At 51.8% G+C, this 27576-nt stretch overlaps 4 protein-coding genes across 5 annotated transcripts; 1 reads left to right on the forward strand and 3 right to left on the reverse strand.

Moving 5' to 3' along the window:
* Positions 1–1066: 1066 nt before the first annotated feature.
* Positions 1067–2872, reverse strand: LOC120713317 (protein RGF1 INDUCIBLE TRANSCRIPTION FACTOR 1-like). Its single transcript, XM_039999304.1, has 4 exons — positions 2672–2872; positions 2360–2563; positions 1812–2027; positions 1067–1712 (listed from the first exon to the last, which is right to left on the reverse strand). Exons 1-4 carry the CDS (start codon positions 2720–2722, stop codon positions 1425–1427), a joined length of 759 nt encoding a protein of 252 aa, XP_039855238.1. The 5' UTR covers positions 2723–2872; the 3' UTR covers positions 1067–1424.
* An 8462-nt stretch (positions 2873–11334) lies between these two features.
* Positions 11335–12450, forward strand: LOC120713324. The gene has a single exon (XM_039999311.1). The coding sequence runs from the start codon at positions 11481–11483 to the stop codon at positions 12087–12089; it is 609 nt and encodes a 202-aa protein (XP_039855245.1). The 5' UTR covers positions 11335–11480; the 3' UTR covers positions 12090–12450.
* A 4776-nt stretch (positions 12451–17226) lies between these two features.
* On the reverse strand, positions 17227–20289 carry LOC120713342 (chaperone protein DnaJ-like). The gene is made up of 6 exons (XM_039999325.1): positions 20007–20289; positions 18170–18247; positions 17992–18067; positions 17765–17838; positions 17600–17670; positions 17227–17477 (listed from the first exon to the last, which is right to left on the reverse strand). The coding sequence occupies exons 1-6, from the start codon at positions 20037–20039 to the stop codon at positions 17444–17446; spliced, it is 366 nt and encodes a 121-aa protein (XP_039855259.1). The 5' UTR covers positions 20040–20289; the 3' UTR covers positions 17227–17443.
* Positions 20290–22548: 2259 nt separating this feature from the next.
* Positions 22549–25323, reverse strand: LOC120713334 (UDP-N-acetylglucosamine transferase subunit ALG14 homolog). 2 transcript variants are annotated; one of them, XM_039999324.1, is made up of 5 exons: positions 24787–25323; positions 23453–23589; positions 23224–23331; positions 23087–23146; positions 22549–22884 (listed from the first exon to the last, which is right to left on the reverse strand). In XM_039999324.1, the coding sequence occupies exons 1-5, from the start codon at positions 24944–24946 to the stop codon at positions 22708–22710; spliced, it is 642 nt and encodes a 213-aa protein (XP_039855258.1). In that variant the 5' UTR covers positions 24947–25323; the 3' UTR covers positions 22549–22707. The 2 variants fall into 2 exon arrangements, with proteins under 2 accessions (XP_039855258.1, XP_039855252.1); XM_039999318.1 differs by having other exon boundaries at positions 23224–23373; positions 24787–25314.
* Between the last annotated feature and the right edge of the window lie 2253 nt (positions 25324–27576).

Genomic DNA, 27576 nt, shown 5'->3' on the forward strand with positions numbered 1-27576 from the left:
AGACAGGCGCCGTGAACGGACAGTAGCGGCACGGACGGGCGCCGCGCATTTGCTCCGGCCACCGGAGGCCGGCAGGCCCGGACGGAGGTTCCTGCACCTGCACTCCAAGCAGCAGCAGCAGCGAGCGCATGGCGCCTTGTCCCACCTGCCAGCAGCGGGACCCGTCCCAGCGTACCTGGTGGAGAGCGGAGCCGTGCGGACACGGCCTTGCCGCGCCGATAAATGCGCGACGTCGACCCCGGGCACGGCCGCTTCTGGACGCACGGGGACGGGTGCGCGTGGAAAAGGAAAATTTAAGGCGGTCGACGCCGGGGGCGCGGCGTCCACGTCGGCCCCCGCCGCTTTCGGGGACAAATGGCGGGTCAAGCAAGTTAGGCGGCGTCGCACGGCACGGCACGGCACGGCGCGGCTCGGCGCGGCGTCCATCCAGGCTCCCCCAGTCTCCAGCGCCCAGTCCACGCCGGACGGAACCCCGCCGCCCTGCGCCGCGTGACTCGTCGCTGCATCCAGAAGATACCGACCCCGCCGCGCGGCGTCACCGCATCCCCGCGCCGGGCGTGTCCACAGACTCCACACACGTGCCCCCCGTGGCGCTGGCGCGCGGCGCGGCCGCAGCAGGGCGGGGGCGCAGAGGCTCCAGACGCGCCGCGCCGGCATGACGCATCTCCCGGCGGGAACCGCTTTGGACGTGCGGTTGAGGTGTCGTTCGTCCCACGGGTTGGTCGCGCCCCGTACCTGCGGCCGCGCCGGGGCAAATGCCGCAGCGGCATCTGGATCGATAGGGGGTTCGCCACAGAATGTCAGGTGCTGCTGGGTGACGACACGGGCGCTGCTCGGCGGCTCTGAATGATGTGCCACTCTATGTCTCTATCGGGCCAATCTTTCCCGCGCAGCAGTCTGCTAACATCAGACTAGAGCAGTCCTGCTCCAGCAGCGGCGGCATTGGCGGTAGCATAGCAACGAACTGGGCCTGCCCATCCCGGCATGATTCAGAGGAGCAGCATTTCTTTCTTTTTTTTACAGTGTGCTCATGATGAACACAGAACACACGACCACCTCGCCTCACTGCATCGTACACCAGACTGTTGATAGCACATGAATATATACATCTAAGCATTTGGGGAGTAAAGTACCGGTATATTACAATGTACAAGGCTGCAAAACTTAGTACGTTGCTGTAAGCAGCAGCTACCTTACTGCCTAGTGACTAGCAACTGTAACTGTAAACTACTTAAACCTGATGAAGGAAGCAAACTATAGTAGAGCAGCTAGGCATGTTCTTACCGCTCTCGCCCTTCGCCGGCGTTTGCACAGCCGGCCGCCCCCGCCGGCCTCCACGTCCAGAGGCGCACGGTTATTCCTTCTGGGCTGAGCTATGTCGTGTACGGTAGAGGGTACATTGTCAAGGTGATGATGTCGAGTAATTAGAACTCGACGATGAGGCTGCCGAAGGGCGACCGGTGCGGGACGCCCTTGCGGCGCTTGTTCCAGGGCCGGCAGCTGGCGGCGGTCGGCGGCGGGGTGGACGGCGAGAAGCTCTGCACGACGCTGCTCTTGTCGCTGCTGCCGCCGCTGCTGCCGGTGCACGAGTCCTCCGAGTCGCACCGCACGTCCTTGAGCGCCGCCCTCTTCCTGTTCTTGTTGCCGCCGCCGCCGCCGCCGGCGGCGGCGTGCTTCTTCCTGGGGCGGTATCCGCGCGACGTGCCGACAATCTGCGCCGTAGAAATCCAAGGGTGGTGCCAGGGTTAGGCGCGAGCCGCCTAGGAAGTAGGAACGCGCAATGCGCGAGAGTCTGGGAGCGCGACACGGACCTTGCATCCGAGGGAGCAGAAGCGGAAGCAGTCGAGGAGGCTGCGCTCGCAGACCTCGCAGGTGTTGGTGACGCCCTTCCCGGGGCGGGGCTGCGGCCGCTCGTTGAGGAACACCACGCGCGCGCTGTTGATGATGTACGTCTGCACGCCGGCGATGTCCAGCACCTTCTGTATCTCCGACACCCGGATCACGTCGTGGTACGACGACCTCCGAATCTGCACCCCAGAAACAAAAACACAGAGCATGCGTCGCCGTCAGCAGGAAGCCGCAGATGGAACGGGCGCATTTGCTACCGGTTCAACAGAGCAAGCTACTCTCTCATCTTTGGATTTTTTTTTCCCCCAGACGATTCAATTTTGGATGGGATGAAACTAACAACAACAATCCTAAGCGGAGGGAGGAGAGACCGAGACAGCCATTGGGTGGAAGCAGGCAGGGGCGCCGGAGCTGCCGCTTCATTCGAATCCGGAGAGGAAGGGCCCGGCGCTGGCCGCTCCAATCTCGACGACGACGACGACAAGAAATGCATTCAGAGCGGTCAGCTCACCTGGATGGCGTGGTGGTCGCGGTGGTGCGCGAGGCAGAGGGAGCAGAGCGCGCCGTTCATGCAGTCGAGGCAGTACATGTTGCACTCGCTCTTGTGCGCGTCCGCGTGGATCCTGCATTGGACGAAGAAGCTCGTGGACAGCAGCGGCTTCAACCACGGCGGCCACCGCTGGTTCTCCGCGCCGTCGTCGCACTCGCCGCCGCCCTGCGGTCGCACGCCACGAGCACGCATTCAATCCAACATCGCCATTGAAACCAATCAAGAACCAGGAAACAGAGCAGCTGAACAACCACCACCAAGTCAATTACTTACCATGGCGCCTCTGCTCTTCAGCCCGAGAGGGGTCGCGTGATCGATGGCCATCTCGCCGCCGGCGAACCGAATGCGGGCGGAAGGGAGAGGGAGGAGCAGCCTTCGCGGCGAAGCACCCTGCCGGGGCCGCGAGTGTGGAGTCTTTGTAGGCAGGGACGGGGGAAAAGACGAAAGGTTTTGGAACACAGGCGGCAAGTAAACTAATATAGCAGGCGGGGTGACTCGCGAGCGCTTGACGGAGGGCGGCTCCGGGCCGTTCTTATCGCCTCGTCGCGGGTCCGGGCTGCCCCCGAACCCGGCAACGTGTGTTGCATATGGCCGGGTTAAAAATCCCGTGCAGCAACAGTGGAGGAGGTCCAGCACAGTTCGAGTCGTCTCGTACCGCCTTGTCTTTGTCGTGTACGTCTACACGCCGGCAGCCGGTTGGTTTCAACTGGGATGTGATGCGCTTGTGCTCATCCCATTGACAGCAACGTAATTGTTTTTTCTCGGATCCTAAACTTGAGCCGGGCACCGGATCCGAAACCAATACAGATGGGAAACAAAATATCGCCTCTCTCTTTTTATTACAGACGAATACAAGATACCATCATAGTTTATTTCCTAGTCACACTCTTTTCCACTTTATTTTCGTCTCGCACACATCCCACTCTGCCCATCTATTCTATCCATAGTGCTCCACGTTGAATTCGCCATCCCACGCCACACCATTTCCTCCTCTAGGAGATTCCATCCCGTCGCACGCATACGTCCCAGCACCACCACACACAAAAAAAACGGTGAGAGAACAGTAACCCCACGTTTCTCCCCACACAAAAGTGAAAAAAAAAGGCCAAGCACAAAACAAAGCCCCCAAGAAAAAGTTGGCACTAACACGGCATTACCGCGGTAATGTGCGTCCCCTTTAAATCGGCGTCCATTAGCACCCCCCCCCCCCCCCCCTCCTCCCTCCACCAGCTAGCGGATCAAAAGGAGGATCGGATGCATCCTTAGCCGCGCGTGCGTCCGGTCCGTCCACGCCCCGCCTTGCCACGTAAACTAGGGCACCTTTTTCTGGTACGAGATGCCACACGTTCTGGAATCGTGCTCGTGCGTGCGTGCGTGCGTGCGCGGCTCGTGATCCGGACCTGTCGTGCCGAGCGAGCCCCCGCTGCTTTGCCGTTTAAGCACTGCGATCCCGCACCTCACCCGATCAGGCAAGTGACGGGACAGGGTTTTTTTTCCTGGCCGTCGTACGCTGTCTCGTGGCGGTTCGGTCACCCACTCCTGTAATGTAATGGCGATTCCATGGTCGGTGCGTCCGCGGATCCGGCGAGGTGTACCGTCGGGGCAAAGGCTCCCCGTGCACACGTCTGTGGAGGCGCATTTTCCATGAGCGTATGCAGTCGTTTCGTTTGGGCCTCGACGGCTCGATGCGCATCCGTGTAGACTGCTGTCTGCTGTGACTGACGGAACCATGGATGACAGGTTATTACACCAAAAAGTCAGAGCGCCGTATCGGCTAGTCGCCCAGCGGTTATACGTCGCGTCATCGCGCTAGAATAGAAGTTAACCAGCCGGCCGTTCGTCCTGGGCGACAGCGACGAACCAGAATTTCGCATTCACCGGCCAATTAGCGGACGGGATCAGTAGTCTCGCCCGTCTGTGCACAAGCACACGCTGACATGCTGATGAGACAATCTTTCAAAAAAAAACATGCTGATGAGACGGGAGGGTCCCGCCCGGCTGCGGAAACGAGCGGGCAAGCGTTGACGTGAAGCCATGTTTGAGTTTCGCCCTCTTTTGTGGCCCCGGCCGAGCGTAGTATAAACTTTAGCAGTCAAGATGCCGGCGTTGCTTGCGGTATCACGGCGCATCTTCTGTAATCAGCGTGCCTTGTTAACTTGGCATCAAGAAATCGCGCGGCGATCAGGCTTACGGCTCCGATAATCTGGGTCCGGGTCTTGACGAAGCGGTTCGAGATCTAATGATGATACGGCTGCTGAATACTCCTCCTTAAAAGCCCAGCTTGTCTTGTAGCGACGCCCACTGAACGTCTGAACCTGTGCGTGCAGGCAGGATCACTGGATCTGGGCGGGCTTCCACTGCCGCGATCTGATTCCGGGGTGTGGGTGTGTGTGTGTGTGCCGCATTGGCATGGCATCTCCGGTTCTGGAGACACCTCGCGGCATCTGCTGGCCGAACATATGCACACTTGTGGCTTGCGGCTGCAGCTCCCGATTCCTCCGGCGCTAATTCATTCCGCAATCATCTAGAGACGAGAAAGGTGCGGTATCCCCATCCGTCCTGCATCGATCTACCCATTCTCTGGAGGCGCCCAATCCCTGGAGGATGATCCATGGGCTCTCGGGGCTCTTCTGGGGTCTCTGACACGCCGAGGCGCGACAGTTTGCGTTATCGTGTTGGGAGGGACGCCGCCATTGCAACCAGCAGGTCCCGCCCTCTCCTTCGTCAGGGTAAAAGAAACATGGCATGGCGAGCCTTGCCGTTTTCACACAGCGCAGCGCCATCAGTTCGGTTAGCTCTCTTCTGCAATACAATATTGGAAGCTAAGATTTTGGCGTTGCGTGCAGCTGCTTTCCCTGGCGGCTGCCGGGGAACGCGGAACCGGTCGCGCACGGGCGACAAAAAAAGAGAGAGGGAGAGAGATCGCGGCGTTGTTTAAAGCATCTCAGATTGTTCGCGTCCTGCAACTTGGTCAGCAGCACTGTATTTTAGTAGCACCGCGCGGTCACATTGCGTGAGCTACGAACGCGATAGCCTTGAGAAAGATCGATCCTGGAGCCCTTGGGGCAAATTCTTTAGTGCCGCATGGCTGCTGTGGGCGGCTGGGACTAACGCGAAGATAAGCTGAAGGCGGCCGCCGAGGTGACGGCAGGCGCGAGCATGATTGATCGGGGAATGCCCATTCTGAATCATTGGTTCTGCTTCTGCCGGCGCTTGACACGTTCGCGGCTGGGTTTGGTGCTGATGCTGCCTTTGGCCTTTGGCCTTTGGGTGGGTACGTTACCTGTACCTCGCGACCCTTTTCCAGCCAGCTACTAGCCCCTTTTGGGTTTCGTAAAGTAGGTTGTGGTCTTGTGGAACGTGTGCGTGGCGGACTCCGGCGACGGCGGAGCTAGAGACGGAGCTTTGCTTCTCTTGGTGGTACTACTTCCTTCCTTGGGCGCTACAGAATCGTTTACTCCTACTCAACAGTCGACGCCCAGCACGGCGTCTAAGCTAAGCTTCTCTGTTCATCGCGTGTCGCTGTGCCCGCATAGCATCACTTCCTTGCAAGTGCAAGCGTCCCTGGCAGCTTCCCCTGATCACCCCATTCGGCGAGCGGAGTGGCGAACGCACATGCGGCTGCGGCCTTGGGATCCGACGAGTCCCCAATCCCGATGCCACCCGCCGCGCCTGTGTCTGCGCTCGCAAGGTCAGATATGCGATAGAACAGGCCATGTCATGTTAGTCGCGGAACCAGTAGAGTTCAGCTGCCGTACGGAAAGTTGATCGCGGCGAGATCGTGAGGGGACAGGCCCGCGCGTGGATCAGGCACGCCCCTCGTTCCAAGCATGGTGTCGATGAGGTTTAGCTGCACTAGTAAAAGGAAAATCATGCTGGTAACATGGTGTGCCGATGACGTTTAGCTGCACTAGTAGACCGCAAGAACAGCCATCGCTGTGAAAACAACCTTTGTGGAAGCGTTGAACCCCTTGTTAGGGGCCGCACCTTTGTTTATAGGAGCAGGGAAGAGCCCCCTGCGTGGCTTACAAGCAATGTATGATCTTATCTTGATATGGCCAACAACTAATCCTAGATTGTTCCCTTAAAAAAACTAATCCTAGATTGATACAACAAATCCTATCCGACTGATACAGGAGATCTCAACAACATGGTAACAAACTATCCTGGCCATATCATGGAAGATCACACGGACGCTTACATTATAGGAAAGCTAGATTCTATCGTAACAATCGCCACTAAACAAGTTCACAAAAGCCTCAAAAGCCTCGTGTACTCCGATCATTACAGTAAAAAAAGGAAAATCATGCTGGCAACTGCCATACTTTGTTTTGTTGTTTTTTCCCACTATCACTGATTGCTCTTAATCATCAGGCTATTCATGTTCAGTTACACTACTGCCCTGAATACGCATTGAGCACACTGATCATATGAAGGGTATAGAAAGGTAGGAAGAGGCAATCCCTAGCTCAGCAGTAGGAGGAAGCAAGTTTCCTGCATGGTTAGATATCCACGGTATAAATAGCAAGTTTGGTTGCTTGATCATCATCGAGTCCGCCACACCTTAGTTTTTATCCATCCTCCGCCACTGCCTGTATGCCTCGAGGCATAAAGGAAGCAATATTTTTAAAATGACATGTAGAAGGCAATTGTAGATGTCAAATACATATAAAGAATTCTCATTAAAGTTCCGTTTTAATCCACTCAGCTAATACATTAGCTGGCTAGCTCCGATTTAGTTTGGTAGAGAGTTACTACCCATCTAGTTACAACATTTTACCTGCACATTATCTGATCCGTGTTGGATCCAACCTACCTTTTCAAAAAAAAATGTTGGATCCAACCACTGAAAAAAGCTGCTTGTTGTTCCGTCTAATAGGCTATCTTTTGTTGTTGCAGAGCTGTGCGCAGCAGCAGCAGCAGCAGGCTATCCGCATAATCCGCTATCGTGGTGGCATCGGTGAGTACATGGTCCCTGGCCCAAAAGGCTTGGTGTGGAAGCGCACATCCTTCTGGGCCGGTGAGTTAGTCCATGGCCGAAAGGCAGCCCTGCTCCAAACAGCAGATTTTCGCATATCATTTATTCTGGTCCCCGTTTTTTATAAAAAAAATAAAATAAAAAATGGTCACCTGATTGAAAAAAAATCCTGCTCCAAACAGCGACCGAATTTTTTCCCTATTGATCCAGGGCATATTTTCCTACGCGTCCACGACTAGTCGCCTACCGCACCTACGGAGTACTATTTTTTGACAAGCTGGATTCGACGAACTGTTCCATCGTGCACCTATCGCGAAACGCAGAGGCACGGCGCTACTGTGCCACTGTTACGGGTACATCCATCCATCATCCAGCGTCCAAGCTGTTCGATCTGGATGCGGGCGAGACAGTCTTCCGTATCCAGGGTCGTCCAGGACGAAACGATTTCAAACTGAAACTGCGGGTTTCTTTGTCCGGATCTGCTTGCCTCGACTCGAGCTGAGCTGCCCCTGTTTGGTTAACGCTACACTTCTTAGCGCACATAAGTTGAGAAAAGAATCTCGCATGTATGGAGTACTAAATAAAGTCTATTTGTAAAATTTTTTAGGGATAAATATAATTTTTCACGACGAATCTAATGGCGGTAATTAATTGATACTTGGCTACAGTAATACTACAGAAACTATTCTCTAATCACACGGTTAAAAATTTTGTTAGATTTTTCAGGATTACTAGTGCAGAGGTTGTGGAGTTGATTTTGTAAACTGGCTTTATTTAACATCGTAATTAGCAGTCAAGTTCACTCTCTAGCGCGAGAAACCAAACAGAAACAGGGCCCTGTGTTCCGCTCGCGTGCTTGGCACAGTCATCCGGACTCTCGAGCCAGTTCACGTAACAGGCGCGGGCGGTTTTGGAGCCGGCATGTTCAGCTGCGACCCTGCAACCGATCACTGTTCAAGAGGTTGCGGTAATTAACTTTCTTCCCTGACGGAGACCGCGGAGGACGACAGGTTGTGTCAGTGACGGGCCACCAACTAAAGCATTATTCTAGGTTGTTCCTCGCCAGGTGATCATAAATTTAGGGACCGAGTTTCTGTGCGGTCGCTACTTCGACTGCAACTTAAGCAGTCGAGTGAGCGGAGAGGAACATTGTGCGGTACTGTTCATCACTGTTTTTTGCCACTGTAGCATCAGATCTGGTCCGTTCGTGGGGGAAATGGATGGCTCAGATCGCGTGCAGTCCTTAAGTTGGAGTCGCTCATTTGATCTGCGTTGTAATTTTAGGGTGTCCGTGCTTTTGTGCTTCATAATATACTGATCATAATTTTAGGGTGCCTTTTTCAAAAAAATAATTTTAGGGTGACCGTGCTTTTGTGCTTCGTAGCTAGCAAGACTGTAATCCATGCCAGTATGCCACGCTTAGCTCCGGAAAGGCGATAAGCTGACACCGGCGAGGTACCGAGAAGGTCCACATGATCTAGCCACCTTAAACAATGTCGCATACAAGAAACTACTCCAGCTAATTGTCCGTTGGAGTCGGTTAGCTAAGCGGGTAGCCTACCTAGTCCGTCCACGCGAGCTCGATGGCGCAACGTGACGGGGGAGACAAGGACCTCCGCTAATGTATTAGCCGTGGAGCGGGAGCCGGGATTAGACTAGACTAGACTAAAGGCGTGTTTGGGACCGCGATTTCTGCGGCGGCGACGGTAAGCGAAGAATCCCGCCGAACACCTTGCGACAGACGTGCTTATTTTCACCGTAGTCGCGGACCGCAGCTCATTTTTGAACTGCAACGCCGCTTACGCGGAAAGCGAGAGAATCTGAGCTTATCTCCATCGCGATTTTGCTTGTCGCGCGGCCTGGGGCCACGGAAACAAACAGGGCTTAATTGATCCCCGTCGCCGTCCGCGGGGATACTCCCCGCTCGACGCCGACCGCCAGCGCGCGCGGCGCGCCCTTGGCGTTGCGGTTGCGCCATCTCGCGATTCAATCCCATGTGCCGCGCGGCGGGGGCGGCACCTACCGGGACGTGGACGGCGGGCCCCGTACCGTACGCGCCCCGTGTGTGCCGCCGCGCACCAGCTTCTGGACACCCCCGACGGGAGGCGGCGTACGTGTTGAATGGCCTCCGCCGCCGGCCACTGCTTTGGTTTGGGAACTGGTTACTGCGCACGCGCCGCGGAATCTGCTAGGCTGTCTGATTTGGCACTTGCCTGCGTCGTTTAGGGCTCCAGATGATCGTTTAGCGTGCCGTTTGTCCGGACACACGGCGCAAAAAATATCCTGCGAAAAATGCAATTACGTGTACTCGTCGTTACGGACGCGCACGGCTTTGCACACGGGACGCGCGGGGACCGGGGCACGCTTGCGGGCCGCCCGCTGCCGCCGAGAGAAGCACTGGTGCTGTCATAGCTTGACGCCATCAGAGAACTGGGGCTGGAAGTACCACTCCTGAACGCCGGGCTACGGGTAGATGTCGATTTACTGGAATTCAAACGAAAATTTCCTCGTACAACAATTTAGACGCAAGGACCAGCAACTCCAACATATTACTCGTGCTCCATTCCCAAAACATACTCTCTTTTCATATTAATAATTACTTTTTAGTAATAGTTGCCGTAACAAATTATTAAAATCCAATCACCAAGAATAAGGTAGAGGGAAAATTCTCTTTCATTTTAGTGAGACAAAGGTGTATTTTGGTGATTACCTGACACCTCCAATCACTAAAACATCAATATTTTGACAATAGGGAGGGAGATGAGTAATTTATCGAAAATGTTCTAAGTTCCGACAAAATGGAGAAAAGAAAACATGGCAATTTCATTAAGGCCCTGTTTAGTTCACACCCCGTAAACACAAAAATACAAAATTTTACGAAGAAATCTTGCTAATTTGAAGTACTAAATTAAGTCTATTTACAAAACTTTTTGTATAGATGAACTGTAAATCGCGAGACGAATCTAATGAGCCCACTTAATCCATAATTTGTAACAGTGATGCTACAGTAACCATCCGCTAATTATTAATTAATCATAGATTAATTAACATCATTAGATTCGTCTCGCGATTTACAACACATCTGTGAAAAAGTTTTGTAAATAAACTTCATTTAGTACTTCAAATTAATAATATTCCGTCGAAAAAAAATTGCGTTTACATCTCACGGGAACTAAACACGGCCTAAAAATATAGAAACATGACAAATGAGACGGACATCGCACGGCTCGCGCCGGCCAGGAATTGTCAAGCACACGTGCGGTACACACGCTGTCCCGTTGACATGGCGTCGCACCGCGCGGCTCAAGTACAAACGTGCGTGTGGAAGCAGGCACAGCACGATACCTACGAGGAAACCAGCCAGCAGCAGCTCCACGTCTGCCACTCGCAGTGCACACGGGCAGCTGATAAGCATAATACTTTTTTTTTGAAAAAAAAGAATAAGCACGATACTTAAAAGAGAGAAATGCAGAAAAGGCAACCGGGCTGGCGTCTCGGTCACGGCGTCCAAGACCGACATGCGGGACCCATGTTGCTGACCCCCACACGGCTCGTTCCCGCCCCGCACGTGCGGCGGCAGCCTTATCTTTCAACCCCGCGCCGGGATCCTCTGCGGACTTTCACCACCGTGGCGCTCCCAGCTAGGAGAAAAATTGACCATGGCTGTTTAGCTGCTGTGTGCAGTGCTCAGTTTTTTGGTTTTTGCACACGTAAGGAAAATAGGTACAGTAAAATTAGTCAAAATAACTGTTTAGAGCGAACAAAATTTCGAACAATTCGAGGACGGTTTATGCAGTTGCGGCTCAGCCGCAGAAGATCCCCGGGCAACCACTCGTCAAGTCGCCAGCTCCGCGAAATGGCACTCTCGTAAATACCTTCAAAGTCCATGCCCGTTGCACGCGCCACGAAACCACACGCCGTTAGCCTCTTATTATAGACTCCCTGCCGTTCGCTTCGCTCTTTTTCAACAGCGACGCCACGAGCTCGTAACGCCCGTACCCTCGCACGCGCGCAGAGAGAGAGAGAGCAAGTGAGCAGAGAAGAAGAGGAAGGAGCGCGAAGCCTGGGAAGGGAGAGCGAGCGCAAGTGCGCAACCGAATCGATATGAAGGCGGAGAAGGCAGCGGTGGCCGTGGCAGCCGGCGGCGGCGGCGACGACTGGCGGTGCCGGAAGCACCCGGCCGCGCCGAGATCCGGCGGTGGGGTGTGCCCGTACTGCCTCCGCGACCGGCTCCTCCGCCTGTGCCCCAACTGCGCACGCGTGCGGCCCTGCCCCTGCGCCGCGTCGTGCGCCTCCCCGTCCTCCTCCTCCTCGGCGTCCGGCGACGCGGTGGGCCGCGTGCACAGCCTCATCGAGCGGGAGCACCGGATCGCGCGCTCGCGGTCCGTGGCCGCGGGCTCCTCCGCCGCGTTCGTCGCCGCCGTGGGTGCCCCCTCCGCGGCGGGGCCCACCTCCGGGGGCGGCAGGCGGAAGGCGCGCGTCTGGGGGTGGCCGCCGTTCTGGAAGCCCGCGTCGCGGGACGGGGACGCAGGGATGGGGGAGGACGAGCAGGAGGGGCTGGGCCTGCCGCGCTCGAGCTCCGTGTCCGCGACGGCCGTGGAGGCCAAGACCGCGGCGGCGGCGGCGCGCGCGAGGTGGGGGTGGCACTTCCCGAGCCCGCTGAAGGCGTTCCGGCACCGGAGGTCGTCGGCGAGCGTGGCCGGGCGGGCGTGAGCGCCTAGGGACACCGCCCCCTTCTGGAGATGGCCGGAAAAGCGATTCGCGGGTGGGGGTCATGTGGCCGGGGATGGTTAATTATTAATTTTAACTGTATAAGGCGGTGGATTAGAGGAGGAGCGTTGGATCTCCTTTTTCTCCTTTTGTTGTGGCGTGCCGCTAATTCCATGATTAAGTTAGACGGGGATGCGAAAGCCTGCGATCTGGGCGGGATGTGTGCATAGGCTAGTGGGTGATCTCATGGCTTCCCTTCACCTTTTGTAGTGTGCTTGTACCCGACTCTGTAACACACCAAATTGGATATTTTAAGCTCTCCAATTTGTTCTGGCTTTTTTCTGTACTGCCACATTCGCCCTCATGAACTAGTCTCCTGCCCACATCGGCCGCTGGCAATTAGTTTCAGGTCCTGTTTAGTTCCACGGGTATAAAGGCAAATTTTTTTTGACGGAATCTTGTCAATTTGAAATATTAAATGAACTATTTACAAAAATTTTTGTACAGATGGGTTGTAAATCACGAGACGAATCTAATGATGCTAATTAATTCATGTAAATCGCGAGACGAATCTAATGATGCTAATTAATTCATGATTAATTAATAACTAACGTATGATTACTGTAGCATTACTGTTGCAAACATGGATTAAGTAATCTCATTAGATTTGTATCGCGATTTACAGCCCATATATGCAAAAAAAGTTTTGTAAATAGACTTTACTTAGTACTTCAAATTAGCAAAAATTTTTGGCAAAATTTTGCGTTTTTGCGTTTACAGGGCGGGAACAAGCAATGCGGTAGCAATTACAGAAGCCTACTGCTAAAAAAAGTTACAGAAGCGCACGGGTATGCAGTGGAATTAGGGAAGCGCACGCTCGGCTGACAGATCAACCATGCGTGCCTTGTCATTTGGCGGCATATGCATCGTAGTGTACATTTAACATTTCGGAGTTCGCATTAGCTTCAAAACGTGGGAGAAACATCGAAGCGTTCAAGCTAGGCGTGCGTGCTCGTCCTGATCTATGCTAGCGCCCTGAATGGATCACAGTTCACAGCAGAGTATACAACGCTCTTCGGCCACCAACAGGCTCGGCCCACGCCCAGGCGTATACAATGCAGCCTCGCCTAGCCGGGAGCCCTGGACGCTGCGAGGCAGCGTGCAGGGCCTCTGCGCCGGTGCCCGCTCCGTAGGCCTCTAGCGCTCCGCCTGCGCGCCCTGTCACTCGCCGGCCGCCGCTGCGGCTGCCTCCTCAGGCTCAGCAGGCGCGCTGGCGTGAGGCCACAGAACATGAACAGTCACTACGGATCAGGTTCATTTCTTGACGCGAATCCCTGTTGGAAATTCCTTTTTCGCTTTGCTGCGTGGCTGGTACTAATTTGTTATGAGAAAAAAATACTGCTGGCTGGTGCTGGTTTGGTGTGAGAAAAAAATATTGTTGGCTGAATGTAGTAAACAGAGTGTTCAAGATCACTGTCACTGTTCGCCCCGGTGCCGTAATCATTTTACCCTCGTCTCGTCGAATCCTCCGCGAGACACGGACAGGAGCTCGCTGCCGCGGCGCCAGCGGGCATCAACGATAGGGATGGCAACGGGTACTCGAAATCCGATGAGGTTTTGCTCCATTAGGATGTGGGCATAGACTAAATTTTATACCCGCGGGTTTTTTAATGGGATAAACTTTGTACCCGTCGGATTTGCGGGTGCAGGTTTGTTCTTCAAGTACCCAAACCCGCAAACCCGTGGGTACAATAAACCCGACAACATATAACCTAAAATATTAATGTCACAAGGTCTTGTATCAAAATAAGATCCAATCACATGTTAAGAGAGATTTAGGCTCATATACTTTCATTCTCATCGATGATTACCTATTCATAGACTCATTTGGCTATAATACATTGTGTATTTGTTTATGTTTTCTATTAAATTTTGTTGCTTCTTCTATCGGGTACGGGAAACCCGCGGGTAAAAAAACCCGCACAGGTATGGGTATGGGCATGAAATCATATCCGCGACGGGTATGAATTTTTTAACGGGTACAATTTTATCCTGACAGGTGCGGGTTTAGATTAGTGATACCCGACGGATTTGTATCCGTTGCCATCCCTAACCAACAATCAAGCGGTAACTTGCGACTCAAGCATGCCGCTGCGGAAACGAAACGCAGACGCACATCGCACAGTGAAGCTGGGGAAGAGAACGTGCTACTACCACACACGATGACACGAGCCCGAGAAGCTGGGGTCTCGTCGGGTCGTCCGGTGCGGGGGGCCGCTGCGCCTGCGCGGTAGGCGCCCCGTCCCCGTCCCCGTCCCCGTCCCATCGTCTCCGACCGAGGAGCGGATCCGCGACGGGACGGGAGCACGCCGCCGACGCGCCGTGCCCCGAGACGAATATCGTGACTGACGTGCCGCGTCGGGTCGGCACGGCACCGCACCGAGCTGGGATCCTCACGCGAGCGAAGCGCCAGGGGCAGGCCGGCGGCGGCCATCACCCTCACCCCCAACAGCTTCTTTTCTCGTGCCCGAGCGGGGACAGGTGTACGCCTGCACGGAACGTCCGGCGGTCCGGCCGCTTGCCATTCCGGCCATCTCAGCTCAGGGGGAGAGGGGTCGTTTAGTTCACAAACCAAAAAATTTTAGTTGTTAAATTAACGATTTTGTCGAACACTATTTAAAAAACTAATTTCAGAATTCATCTGAAAACCGCGAGACGAATCTTTTGAGGCCTTTGACTACATTATTAGTACATGTGGGTTACTATAGCACTTATGACTACTCATGCACTAATTAAACTCAAAAGATTCATCTTGTCGTGTACATTCAAACCGTGCAATTAGTTTTATTGTTTAACTATATTTAGTGCTCCATTCACGTGTCCAAAAAGAGAAGCACAGATTTCGAGGTGAAAATTTTTTAGAACTAAACTGTGAAAAACGGGGCCGATGCTTGATGCTTCACTTCAATGATGAACAACAGTACGGCGACGCTATCGCCTATCGTCTCTCGCCTCGTCTCCAACATGTGGTCCTGTTTGGTTCACGCTACATTCCTAATGCACACAATTCAAGAAAAGAATCTCGTATGCATGGAATGCTAATGAAGTCTATTTGCAAAATTTTTTTAGAGATGAGTATAATTTTTCGTGACGAATCTAATGACGGTAATTAATTGATGATTGGCTACAGTGATGATACAATAACTATCATCTAATCACGCAGCCAAAACTTTCATTAGATTCTTCAGGGTTCTAGCACAGAATTATAAAGTTAGTTTTATAAATTAATTTTATTTAACACTATAATTAGCTGTTAAAATTTTATAGTACTCTCTAGGACGAAAACCAAACGGGGCCATAAAGCATGAACCTGATCCATCAGCAGCGGAGCGCAACGATGGGACGCCGAGAAAGGAGCACGCCACCCGCTGGCCCAAGTAGTAGGGGTTTGTCAGCGCCGCCGCGGTAGAGCCAGCCGGGCGCATGGAGTGGCCGCTGACCGAAGCCTGACAGCCGCCTGACTGGTCCGGGCTCTGTTTGATATGGTCCGTAGCATAGTTAGTATAAGGGAACTTTGATTAATAATTAAAAATATTAAATAAAAATAGTTTGCAAAACTAACTCCATAACCTTGCGCTACTTCGCGAAACGAATCTAACGAGATCTTTGACCGCATGATTAGAAGATAGTTACTGTAGTATTACTGTAGTCAATCACGAATTCTTTTGGCGCATTAGATTCGTTGCGCAAAGTTGCACTCATCTCTGAAAATTTTTTACAAATAGACTTCGTTTAAACCTATATGCATAAAAAAATTCTGTGAGGTACTGTTCATAGCATAGATCAACCAAACGGTGCCCTGGATGGCCGAGGGCGGAGTGGACCGGCGCAGCTTTTGTTCGCCCCGCGAGCGGCCGGGAGAACATTTGAACTTTGAAGAATGAACATTCACCCGAGCGGCTGGGTGGGGACGGCGTGGTGACCGGGTGGGAGGGGACGGCCCCCGTCTGACACCAGCATGATGTTGCCTTGCTCATCAAGCCTGTCGTACGGGGCGAGCCCACGGCGCCGTCCGATCCCCATCGGCCGTCCGCCTCCACTCCATTCCGAGAGGCGAAAACCATGGGCCGTGGACGCGGGTACGGTTGCTTGCCAACTTGAGATCTGGAATCAAATCCGTGGCACAGGGCTAGTCTACATGGAACAGTGAGGCTATGCTGCTGCGGATTGATTATCACACCTGACAAAAGCTGAGGTGGCACAAGCAGCTTCCACTCGCTTTACAGGTCAATTTGAGATTTGCAGTGAATTGCGCAGCAGTACAGTCCCTACGGAAGGAATTACGGCACCGGAAAGAAAATAAGGAATGGATTTTCAGTAACAGTCCCTGTTGCCCATTACGAGTACCTCAAAATGACAGGATCAGACCCCAGGAGGAAGTTTCAGGCTTTCAGCGATTGAACGCTGGTGTTCGGTTCCTGTTTCCGCTTTGGTCCTCACTCGTGACTGACCTACCGGGTGCCAAACGACACACTAACCATTTGCCCTACATGAAACAGTAAGGCTATTAATTCATGATTCGTTGCTATTTGAAGGTCACGCCTGGCGGCGATCATCATTGAGACGAAAGCTGACATGGCATAACTAGCTTCGACGCACTTCACAGCTCAAGTGCCGGCACTTGGGGATTAGAGTGCATTGATTCAGAAGCGAGCCACTTGCTGATTTTATATCACACAGAGGTAACAAAAAAGGACGTGCTGATCTGAAAAGAGACGAGTGGTTTCCAGTAATGATGCATATCTTGTCCAACCAAGACCGCCGGTAGCGATGTCGGTTCAGAAGTCAGGAGGTTCCGGGATGCAAGCTGGTTTTAACTTTTACCATCTTAACTTCCATTTGGGTTAAAAATAATGCACCTTCCTAGAAGCTACCTACAACAAACTCGATGCAGGGTAGAAAAGCGTACTACCGAGCAATTCGCCCTTCTTGTGTCACTCTTTTAACATCAAAATCCACGATTTTGTCTCGGTTTAAAGAAGAGAACAATGTACCTTTGCAAACACGAAGTGTTTTTTTTCTTTTTGGCGAGAATCGCAGACACGAAGTGTTGTGAAGGTCAAAGTAGTCCATTCCAGTATTTAGCTTCTTTTGGACTGCGCTTATATTGAGAAAGGAGCTAATTTTGTATTCACGACCAGTCAGTCACCAATAAGAGAACTGGAAATAGTGTATACATGGATCTCTTTTGGCAGAAAGGGGCAAAGTGCCATTGTATGTGACACTTCACAGCGTATTTAACAAAGTACAGTAGTAAATCTGATGAGCATCAGTGATAGTACATCTGTACCTGTTGATCAATGGGGCTTCAATTCCCTCAAATGTCGAGCCCTGAAAATGATAGGTATTTAACATCATCATACAGCTTTATAGAGAATTTCCAAACGTGTGGTTGCAAAGATAATCAAGAGTAGAAACCTAACATCATATCAAAAGAAACTGGTTGTCTTTACCATTTTGAGTTGTGATCTATGCCAAGGCCATTGCAGGTAAGTATCATGCCCTTAAATCTTGTTAGGTACTCCTGAAATACAAGAGAGGACAGAGACTATAAGCCGAAGTGCAAAAATGATAATGTGAAGTGACTGCTGTGTGGCTAAAGAACAAGAAAATCTTACACGCAAAGTATATTGATTGATCTCATAACAGCCGGAAAGGTCATATTCTAATCGCTTAGCTGGATCACTTAAAACTGAAAAAACAAGAGCATCAAAAGATATAAATCAGTGAAGTTTGTGAAAGATTCACAATTCGTGTATAGCAGTGAGGTCATCCATTCTTATTTATGGGGACTAAGAAGGATTGTAAAGGCTAAGTTTCTAAGTACTATGGACAGGAAGAATACCCTTGTATGCTTCATTAATCTCCTGAAATTTAGCTGTGACATCATTATCCCCCTTATGCTTATCTGGATGCCACATCTGCAGAGAAAGTATGGGTTGCAATGAGTTAATCTATAAACCGTCTTTGCACAGATGACACTTGATATTTGCTTGAAGAACAGAGGTCGTGCAGCATCATACCAAAGCTAATCTTCTATAACTCAATTTGATCGTGTCATCAGATGCATCATAGTCAACCTCCAGAACTTTGTAGTAGTCCTGCAATCACAATGAAATTCATGATATATATTTAGTGGATAAGACAGACTGTCTTCTTCAGAAAAAAAGATAAGACAGAATGAATAAACAGATGAATTACTATAACCGTGTGAGAACCATGTAAGTCACATTGCAATGGACATTGTTCAGAATATGAATGGCATTAGGTACACTGTACAGGTGAAATTGCAGTAGCAGGATATGTAAATCATGTTATAAAATATGTAAAAAAAAGGCTAACAAACACATAATAAAACAAATCAGCTAACCTAGCATTGTAGTACCAACAAAAATAGTGAATGACTGACCATATAATGGTGCAAAATGAGCCTTTAATACATAGATCAAAGGTAACTAGCACGGGTTTAGAATGAGATAGCTCTTGAGTACTTCACACGATAAAGTCAGAAAGCTACAATCGCATGGCAAGTTCTTTCTTGACTTCCACAGCATATTGAGAACCAGCAAATCATTAAAACATATATCAACATGAGTTAAATTGGCCTAGTAGATAGCATTTGCTAGAAAAAGAATTACGTCAAAGTGTCACACTTTACAAGGAACAACTAAATACGAACTATAGAAGTATCTGCTCGCTTTCTGAAAGCAACAACTCACAAGTCGCAACACATGACTGGAGCTAGGAGGTCGTATGGCAGTCAAATTGATTTGCGCAAAGTAAATATCAAGTAGGAATTTATGTCAAGAACCCATTTAGAAGATGATGAGCTCAACTTCTGTACCAAATTTAGCTCTTCAGAGAACCAAAGCAAACAACTCATGCAGAGTCCTACCACAGAATGAAATCATGCAGTTTAAAAGCCTGAGCAATGGTTCGCAAAGGTGAACACTGTGCCAGGAGCCAAACGGTAGTATTACTTCAACAAGGGAGCATTACTGAACAGGACATGTTCCATCAAAGCATGGAAGCTTGAGTTTGTGCAAGGCCGAGGATTTTCTTGCTATGTATGATCCGAATGTGCCTTACAGAAAGAACCAAATGGGCTCTCCTCCACTATGAAGTATTTTCTTACCTGCTAGAAAGGCTAGGAAAGGGAACCACACGAACACAGAATGACAGGTCGAGCATAGGAACTATACACAATTCAGAAATAAAACAACATTCAGTTCATATAGCAGATACAAGGCCGGACCAGCATCCTAACAGAGTCCTTACGATAGTCAATACTGTGAGTCTATGACAGCCATTGTCTGGTTCACGAGTCATGACCAAACTACCTCTGAATAGGGATCATTATGGCTGTTGCATCTCTGATCAGCACTAAATTTAAAGCAACTGCAGATATTGTGAAGAAAGTTGAAATGGAAGTACTTGCGCGGCAGACGCAAACCGGAATGCGACCTACCATTCAGCAGGATAAACAAGCCACTCGCTACGGTTGAGCTGACTAAGCCTAATTCTGTCCACTTCGAAAGGAATCATACAGCCCTGCCCCTGCGCACTACACTAGAGAGACCGCGGCAAAGCAATACTACAGACTACAGTGCGTCCAAAACTATTTGAGTTGTGACACTCACGCACACGCTAAAAGCACCTCGAAAATAAACCAATCAAAAAATTTGCGCAGACTCCACCGGCCTTTTCAGGCCAAAGTAGGAAGCAGCTCTCAACCCAAAACTTCCAAATCAGGTGCCGAAGTGAAGCTGAACGTCCACGAATCGAAGCTGAATGGCTTAGGGCACCCGATCTCTGGAAACAACCGGGGGATTGAAGGGGGAATCGCGTGTGGCGGGTTACCTTGTGGAGAGGCTCCTTGCTTGCTCCGTCCATAAACCGTAACAATTCATCACCTCGAGCTCGCCTCGCGCCGCGGGGTTCCCTTCATCCGATATGGGATAGCAGGGAAAGGTGATGACGTGGTAGCCCGGGCTCGTCTCCGCAGATTCGGGAGTAACCGGAGTCGATCGATCGACGGGTAGCTGGGATCGGAGCTCTTGACGACTTCCCCCACCTTTTCCGTTTTCTTCCGTTTATTCTAATTTGCGTGATGGATATGGGATAGCAGGGAAAGGTGATGACGTGGATCCGACCCGCACACCTGTCCTTTCGTGTCCCCGAGGGCTCCGCGCCGCCCCGTGAAGCCGTGACCGCTTGCTTACTGGGCCGGCTGAGAGAGAATTTTTTTTTGCAAAAACTACCCTTCCTTGTTGGGCCGAGACACAAGCTTCACTTTTTTTTTCCGTTGCTTCTCACCTGGTTTGGAACGGAATTCCTGTTGTATTGCAATGGAACACATCAAAGAATGCTGAATTCATGTTGTATATTATATTAGAATCGTCAAACGGGGCAGGCACAATTGAGACACAGGATGGAACTATGGAAGAGGTAACTTCTATGAGCCTACTTTGATTCACTTTCATCCACAAACATTATCTTAAGAGTAAAATGCACTGTGGGTCCTTAAACTAGTGAGGGTGTGTCAAGTAGGTCCACGAACTCCGAAAATACAGATTCAGCCCCCTAATCTATTTAAGTGTGTCACTGGAGGTCCAAAACCCCTTTGACCGGGTCTGACCGCCTACGTGGCCTGCCACGTCGGTCCTACCTGGACCAGTTGGCGAGGGCGAAGCTCGGCCCGGCGGCTGCCTCTCTCTCCCTCTTGCTCCCACCTCTCCCCTCCCGGCCACGACGGCGCCGGCGGCCGGACCTGCGCAGGTCCGGCGGCGCCGGCGGCGCTCCGAGCTCGGGCCCGTGGCCATGGTGCCCGTGCGCGCCCCGCGGGGCTCCCTCCCCCTCCCTTGCCGGCAGGGCGCGGGGCCATGGCGGCGGCGCTCCGAGCTCGAGCTCGGGGCCATGGCGCTCGCGCTCGCCCCGCGGAGCTCCCTCCCCCTCCCTCACCCGAGGTGCATGGCTGCGCGTAGGAAGGTGCATGGCCGCCGGACCAAAGAGAGAGAGGGGCGGATTTCGGCGGGCCCCGTCGGCACCGGAGCTCGGAGCGTCGCCGCCGTCACCGTCGCGTCCAGTAGGCCACCCTGCCGCGCATGCCGACCCGCCCCACCTCCGTCGCGTCCAGCAGGCCACCCTGCCGCGCCGGCCGGCCCCGCCGAGCAGTCCGCCGCACCGCGCAGGCCGGACCCGCCGAGGAGGGAGGAGGCAAGCCGGAGCTACTGCCGGGCCTCCCGCGCGCCGCCGTCGTGGAGCGCCATCGCCAGTCTCCGCCATGGCCGCCGCCGAGGAGGTAGGAGCGCTGGATCGCGCCGGGTCCCGTCCGTGCCGCCGGCCTCGTCGCACCTCCCTCCCCTGTGCTGGGCCAAGAGCGGCGGCCGGATTATGAAGATTATGAAGAGCAATCCAACAGACATTCCAAATTCACTTCTATTCCTCTCCCTCGTCTCCATCCTCCTGTGCCCCTTTCCTTCCTTCGCACCCTCCTCCAAATCCTGGGCAGCCATGGCGCCTCCACCGTCCACGGCCATCGGCGACGGAAGCTTCTGGCGGGAGGGGGGTGGCAACACGCGGATCCACACCCGGCAGCCGTCGGACCAGCAGGTGGCGAGCGCAGCGGCTGCCTTCGGCCGCGGACGCAGGGGTGCGTCGAGCTCGCCTCGCGCGCCTTCCTCAACCCGGCCACCGGCGATGACGTGGGCATGGTCTTCGGCTCAGGCCACCTGCGCCCCCTTCCTCCCTCTGCTCGCTTCTCAAGTAGCAAGTTGCGAGCTGGAGCGGGAGCGAAGTGGATCCACCGGCGGGGCGCAGAGCAAGCGGTGGGGCGGCGCGGAGCTCTTAGCGGGAGCTGGGGTGGTGCGCGGGACAGGGCGGGGGCGGCGCTCGCTGGCGGCCCAAGACAGCACGGGCGGTGCTCGGGGGGCGGCCAGGGACGGCGGTGGCGGGGGTGGGGGCGGTGCTCGACGGCGGCTCGGGACGGCGAGGGTGGGGGCCGCGCTCGCCGGCAGCTTGGGACAGCGACGACGGCGCTCGGGGCGGCCCTGGACGGCGGTGGCAGGGGCAATGCTTGACGGCGCCCTCGGCGCCTCCCCGCGCCGTCCATCCTCCTCCCCGGCGGCGATCCCCACACGCGACGGAGCAGGGGCGGAGGAGGCGAGCAGGGGCCGCCCTCGCCAACTGTTGTGTCTAGGTAGGACCGACATGGCAGGCCACGTAGGCGGTCGGACCCGGTCAAAGGGGTTTTGGACCTCAGTGACACACTTAAATAGATTAGGGGACCGAATCTGCATTTTCGGAATTCGTGAACCTACTTGACACACCCTCACTAGTTTAAGGACCCCCAGTGCATTTTACTCTTATCTTAAACTAACATGCCCCATGGTCTCGGAAAAAAAAAAGTAACATGCCCCATGTATGAAGTATGAATGTCTGTAAAGGATTTCTTTTCTAAGTCAACCACGATTCTGTGTGTCAAACTGATTGTCAGCATCATCAGACTTTCAAGTTGAAAAAAACGCAGCATCCAATTGTCTGATATGGATGAGTCTCACTCTCACATCAAACGGCCTGCGTAGCATGCTCGAGGGTACTTTTGCCGCAGCTGGGGCCACTGCACGAAAAACTGGTCAGCTATCCGTAGCTTGTACAACAGTAAACCGCTCAACGAAAGCTTCTTCACTCTTGCAATACTTTCAATGTAGAAAATAGAGGACCATCCCAAACCAAGCACCTACAGAAAAACAGTGATTGAAAACTAGTTAGATGCTGGAAAGTACAGCATCTGACTTGAAATCTGGGATGACGAAATTAGCAATTGTCATCAGATCGATGGCAATATGAACCTCCAAGGTAATTCTCTATAAGGCTAAGAAAAATAAAGGCAGAAGTAATAAACGAGCTGCGAGTATATACAACTAGGGTGTGAATAGTACCTTCAAAAGGAAAGCCGAGACACATAGAGGAAAGCATGTCCCTGGACCATTGCAAAATATCTGCAGCAGTATTACAAAAGTTACGTATTCTGAGTTCATGTTGCAAATAGTTGCCATAATTTGAACAGGGTACACACCACTTGTGGTCTGATTCTTATTACTAGCCACATAGCATGCAATGTGGCTAGCAATGTCGTCGCGATGGAGGTGATATAAGATTGGCCTACTTCACGACTACGATATATCTGCATGAAATGGGCATTCTCGACAGTCTTATTTCCACCACTCTGAAAAGGAAATAACTATAATCATATTCCAGATAACAGTTACAAGCATACATTTGGTTCAAGGCAACATAACCTCCACCTCAATCAGCGATTCTTCATAGACCTGTGCCTTCTGAAGGCTCATGTTGTCAGTAAGTGCAGCTACATAGAATCTTGGTGTGAACCTATCCTTCTGAAGCGTTGTTACAATATTCATCATTTCTGCTGTATGCCCTCCTAAAACCCAAACCCCAAAAAAAAACAAACAAACATGTCATGCATATATCTCTTACAACTTCACTTGATTACTCAAAGAAGCTACAAGTTGTTCTTTTTTGACGAAAATCTACCAAATGTTCTTGCAAGAATATGCACAAGAATCCAGCCAAATAGTAATAATGCTAGTGATTTGCTATTTGATAATCACCCAATGTGTCAAAACTGAACAATTTCCATATGAAAAAAGGAGCTAAGAAAGATTAGCATAAATACTAGGTGATATAAGACTGCTTTGTAATTGGAAATCAGAAAATGATTGCTGGCAGTTTTAGCACTGCTATTAAACAAGCCAATACATGCTAAATAAGGCGAGAATGCATATGTACTAGGAAAAGACATATACTAGCAAATTGGCAACTATGATTTCATTTGTACCTAAACAGAAAAACTGATGGAAGCCAACCAAAGTGCAAATAGATTAAAAAAAAATGCGGCCTGCTTAGAATTTGCTGGAGCTTAAAAATGTTCAGCAGAGGCTACAAAAGGGGGACTCCTAAGTCCAGGGTCATCAAAGTTGCACAAGGAGCATGATGATTCCTAGAGTTGTAATAAACATCATATATAATATAAGCTATCTTAGTTGACAATGAGTATGAACTTTGCACATAGATCATTCTCTCATATGCAAAGATAGACAGACTCCTATGTGTTTGAGTAAAAAAAAACTTTGCACATAGCAACAGATAATAGAACCTGAGGTTAATCCTAAACCAAGTTTGTATAAATTATGCTCTGGTACTTCTACAAAGTAATAAATGTTGTTTTATTGACCATTTTTCCAGTAAGAATTCCACTGCCAGGACAGATGTCCACACTAAGCTCGCTGTGACAATGCACTCTAGAATGAAGAACTGCCGCAGCACCAATGGCACGATTGACTGGGAGATATAGCATTTCAATAATGTCCTATGATGAAGATCGTGAGATTCGATCATGATTAAGTCAGTGAAAAAGACATTCCCATATACTGAAGCCAGGAGTTGTGCTTTCATTGTCTTAAAGAAAAGCAGTTCGCGTATGAACTTGCAGCTACTAACAAATTATTCAGAATTGTCGTCTCTTGGAACTCCTGCATATGCTCTTCCACCTGTAAGTGTTGTTTCATATACCAGATAACCGTATCTAACAGATGCTTGACGGGCAACAGGTACTCACCGGAGCCGAGGACGATGAGACAACGCAATCCGCCGGCGCGCGGCTTCGACGATGGTTGGCCGCTGCGCCATAGCACGTAGAATAAGCGGATGGTGAGCAAAGAGACGAGTACCGGAAGGGCGTAGCAGGCGGCCGGCAGGGCGTCGACACCCATGCGCATCTAGCAGCAGAGCGTGGGAACAAGAGATCCGCGCTGCCGTCTGTTTCAAAATCGATAAGGGGGTAGATCCGTGCGCAGCGGGGCGGTGGAGATGGGCCGCAGCTTGCAGGTGCAGGCGGCGAGCCGCCTGAGAGAGAGCCAGGGAAGGCTTAGGGCGTCGGGTTGGTTCGGCCGGCGGCGGGGGGCGGCTGCGGCTGGAGAAAAAGAACGCCCGGCGGGTGCCACGAAGGCGATGTGGAGAAGGCGCCGGCACGGCACGGTGGACGGAGGCGGAGGAGAGGGCGGCCGGTAGCGTCTGCGGCGCCCTGTTCTTGGCGACCAAGAGAGGATTCTCGCGAGAGACAGAGCGAGCGAGGTAGATGCACGGAAGAAGGTGAATGGATCCAATCGGTCGAAAAGGATAGGGCGAGGGGCAAATGTCATCTTTTCAGGGAGCTTTAAGATGAGAATGAAAAATAGGTAAATAGAAAAAGATGATGAAATTCTTCAACTCAAAAGAATTCGTGCGCAAAAGGTTACATTTTAAAAGGCTTACGAAATATTGGTAGATGTTAAAAAACATGAGGCGTGCGAATTTAGTGTTAAATATCAAAAAAATTCAATGGAAGTGGACGAGATCATAACAGCATCAACCGACGGTTGTAAAAAAAAAGATTTATAGTTTTTCCAACAGCTCCATTTAGTAGCTCTACCAAACATCAAACTGCTTCGAGATCAAACTGCATGCAAGAAGCTTCTACGCGCTATAGTGTAAGAGCCAGAGTCATGTCAAATACTCTTACTCCTATACGTCATGGAAAAAAAGAGCCGGGAGCGCCTGAACGTTGTGAGTGCGACATGTGTCCTGGAGAGGAGAACCCCGACGCGGGGCATAGATTCGGCCCATACACACCAATCAGTCCATTCCTGTCTCGGAGAGAGGAAGTCCGACACGGAGCCCATACGCAATAATCAGTCCATTTTCACACTCTCCAGCATATTTTTTTCCTGCTATATATGCATACGTAACCATCAACAACTCTTACTCCTACACGCCATGGAAAGGAAGAGCTGGGAGCGCCTAAATGTTATGAGCGCGACATGTGTCCTGTAGAGAAGAACCCCAACGCGGGATATGGATTCGGCTTATACGCAACAATCAGTCTATTCTTGTTCCGGAGAGAGGAAGCCCGACGCGGAGCCCATACACAATAATCAGCCTATTCCCACACCTTTCAGCATACTTTCCTTCATGCTATATATGCATACCTAACTATCAACAATTTTGTTCCATATTTTCATGTGTGCGCAACGTAACGCGCAATTTATCTAGTGGCCTCTAAGAGCACCACCAGTGTAGAGAACCGGGGTCGACTCGATGGTGGGCTCCACACACGAAAGGACGCATCCTGCTACTTGCTCCGCAATGGGAAGAACCATATACCCGGTTCTGTGTTGGACCCGCACAACAATAATTTTTTTCCTCAACTACCTTCCTCTCCCACCGCATGGACGGCGTCCTTCGTCTCGCACGGAGTCCGCCGCCGAGCTTACAAAAAAAAGAGTCTGCCACCGGACCTGCCATCCGCTGCCTCCCCTCGGACCCCGTCCCCTGCCTCCTCCGGCCTACCTCACGCGCCGCGCGCCGCAGTCTGCTCCTACCCCCTGCTCCTCCACGCCCGACACTGTCGTTGTCTCGCGTCTGCCCCCATCATCCGTCCACTCTCGATCTGGATCTCACGGTGGAAGTCCCGTGCATCCCTCCGCATGAAGGAGGCAGCAGCAGAGCGGCGGGCGCAGCATCATCCGTCGGCAGCGAGGCCGTGGCGGGCGGGAGCGGCGGCGGCGGCGGTGACCAGCCGTCCTCGTGGTCGCGACCGGCGCCGACGTTGTCGACTGCGTCGCGGAGTACGCGCGCCGCCAGGGCCGCGGCGTCTGCGTTCTCTCGAATCGCCCGAACTCCGATCTCCGCTCCGCCTCCTACCTCTTCCAGCCTTCCTCTCGCGCCGCAGCCTACTCGCCGGGAGGAGTTGGGATTCCAGACTACGGCGGGAGCACCAACGGCAGGAGAGAGAAGACGATGGTCCCTGCGAAGGAGCGGGTTCGATCCAAAGGAGCAGGTTCTCCATCGATCCAAGCCCCCAATGTATCATACTCGGTTCCATCCTCGTATTAATTGTATCGACTCATCGTCGAACCGCACACTGCGGTTGCTCTAAGTAGCCTAGAACATGGAGCATGGAAGAAAAAAAGAAAATGGAAGAAAAGAAGGGTAAAATGAAATAGAAGAATATATTATATAGTTCGTTGTAGACGGGTATGACTCATGTGGAGAGTGGATTGGCATCAATCTAGTGTCTGTTTGCGATTGTAGTTTGAAAATTCGAGCTATAAGAGTTAAGTGTAAAATTGAACTAAATCACAAAATATCCTAGACCGATGCTTCCTTTTTCTAAACACGATAACACTTGGATCCCATCTCATGTCAGTATTATGAGTGAAAAACAAAAAATAACACTTGGTACATAAGCATGCTTATTGTCTCGGTGACAAAGCACGTAATTTTGTGTGTCGTGGTGTGCAAACCCACAGCCGGGTGCGCGTAATGCACCCGCCTAAACTCGGAGGGTGAGTACTCGGGGGTTAGCTAG

This window comes from Panicum virgatum, chromosome 1K (genome assembly GCF_016808335.1).
Source record: "Panicum virgatum strain AP13 chromosome 1K, P.virgatum_v5, whole genome shotgun sequence".
Classification (NCBI taxonomy): Eukaryota; Viridiplantae; Streptophyta; class Magnoliopsida; order Poales; family Poaceae; genus Panicum; species Panicum virgatum.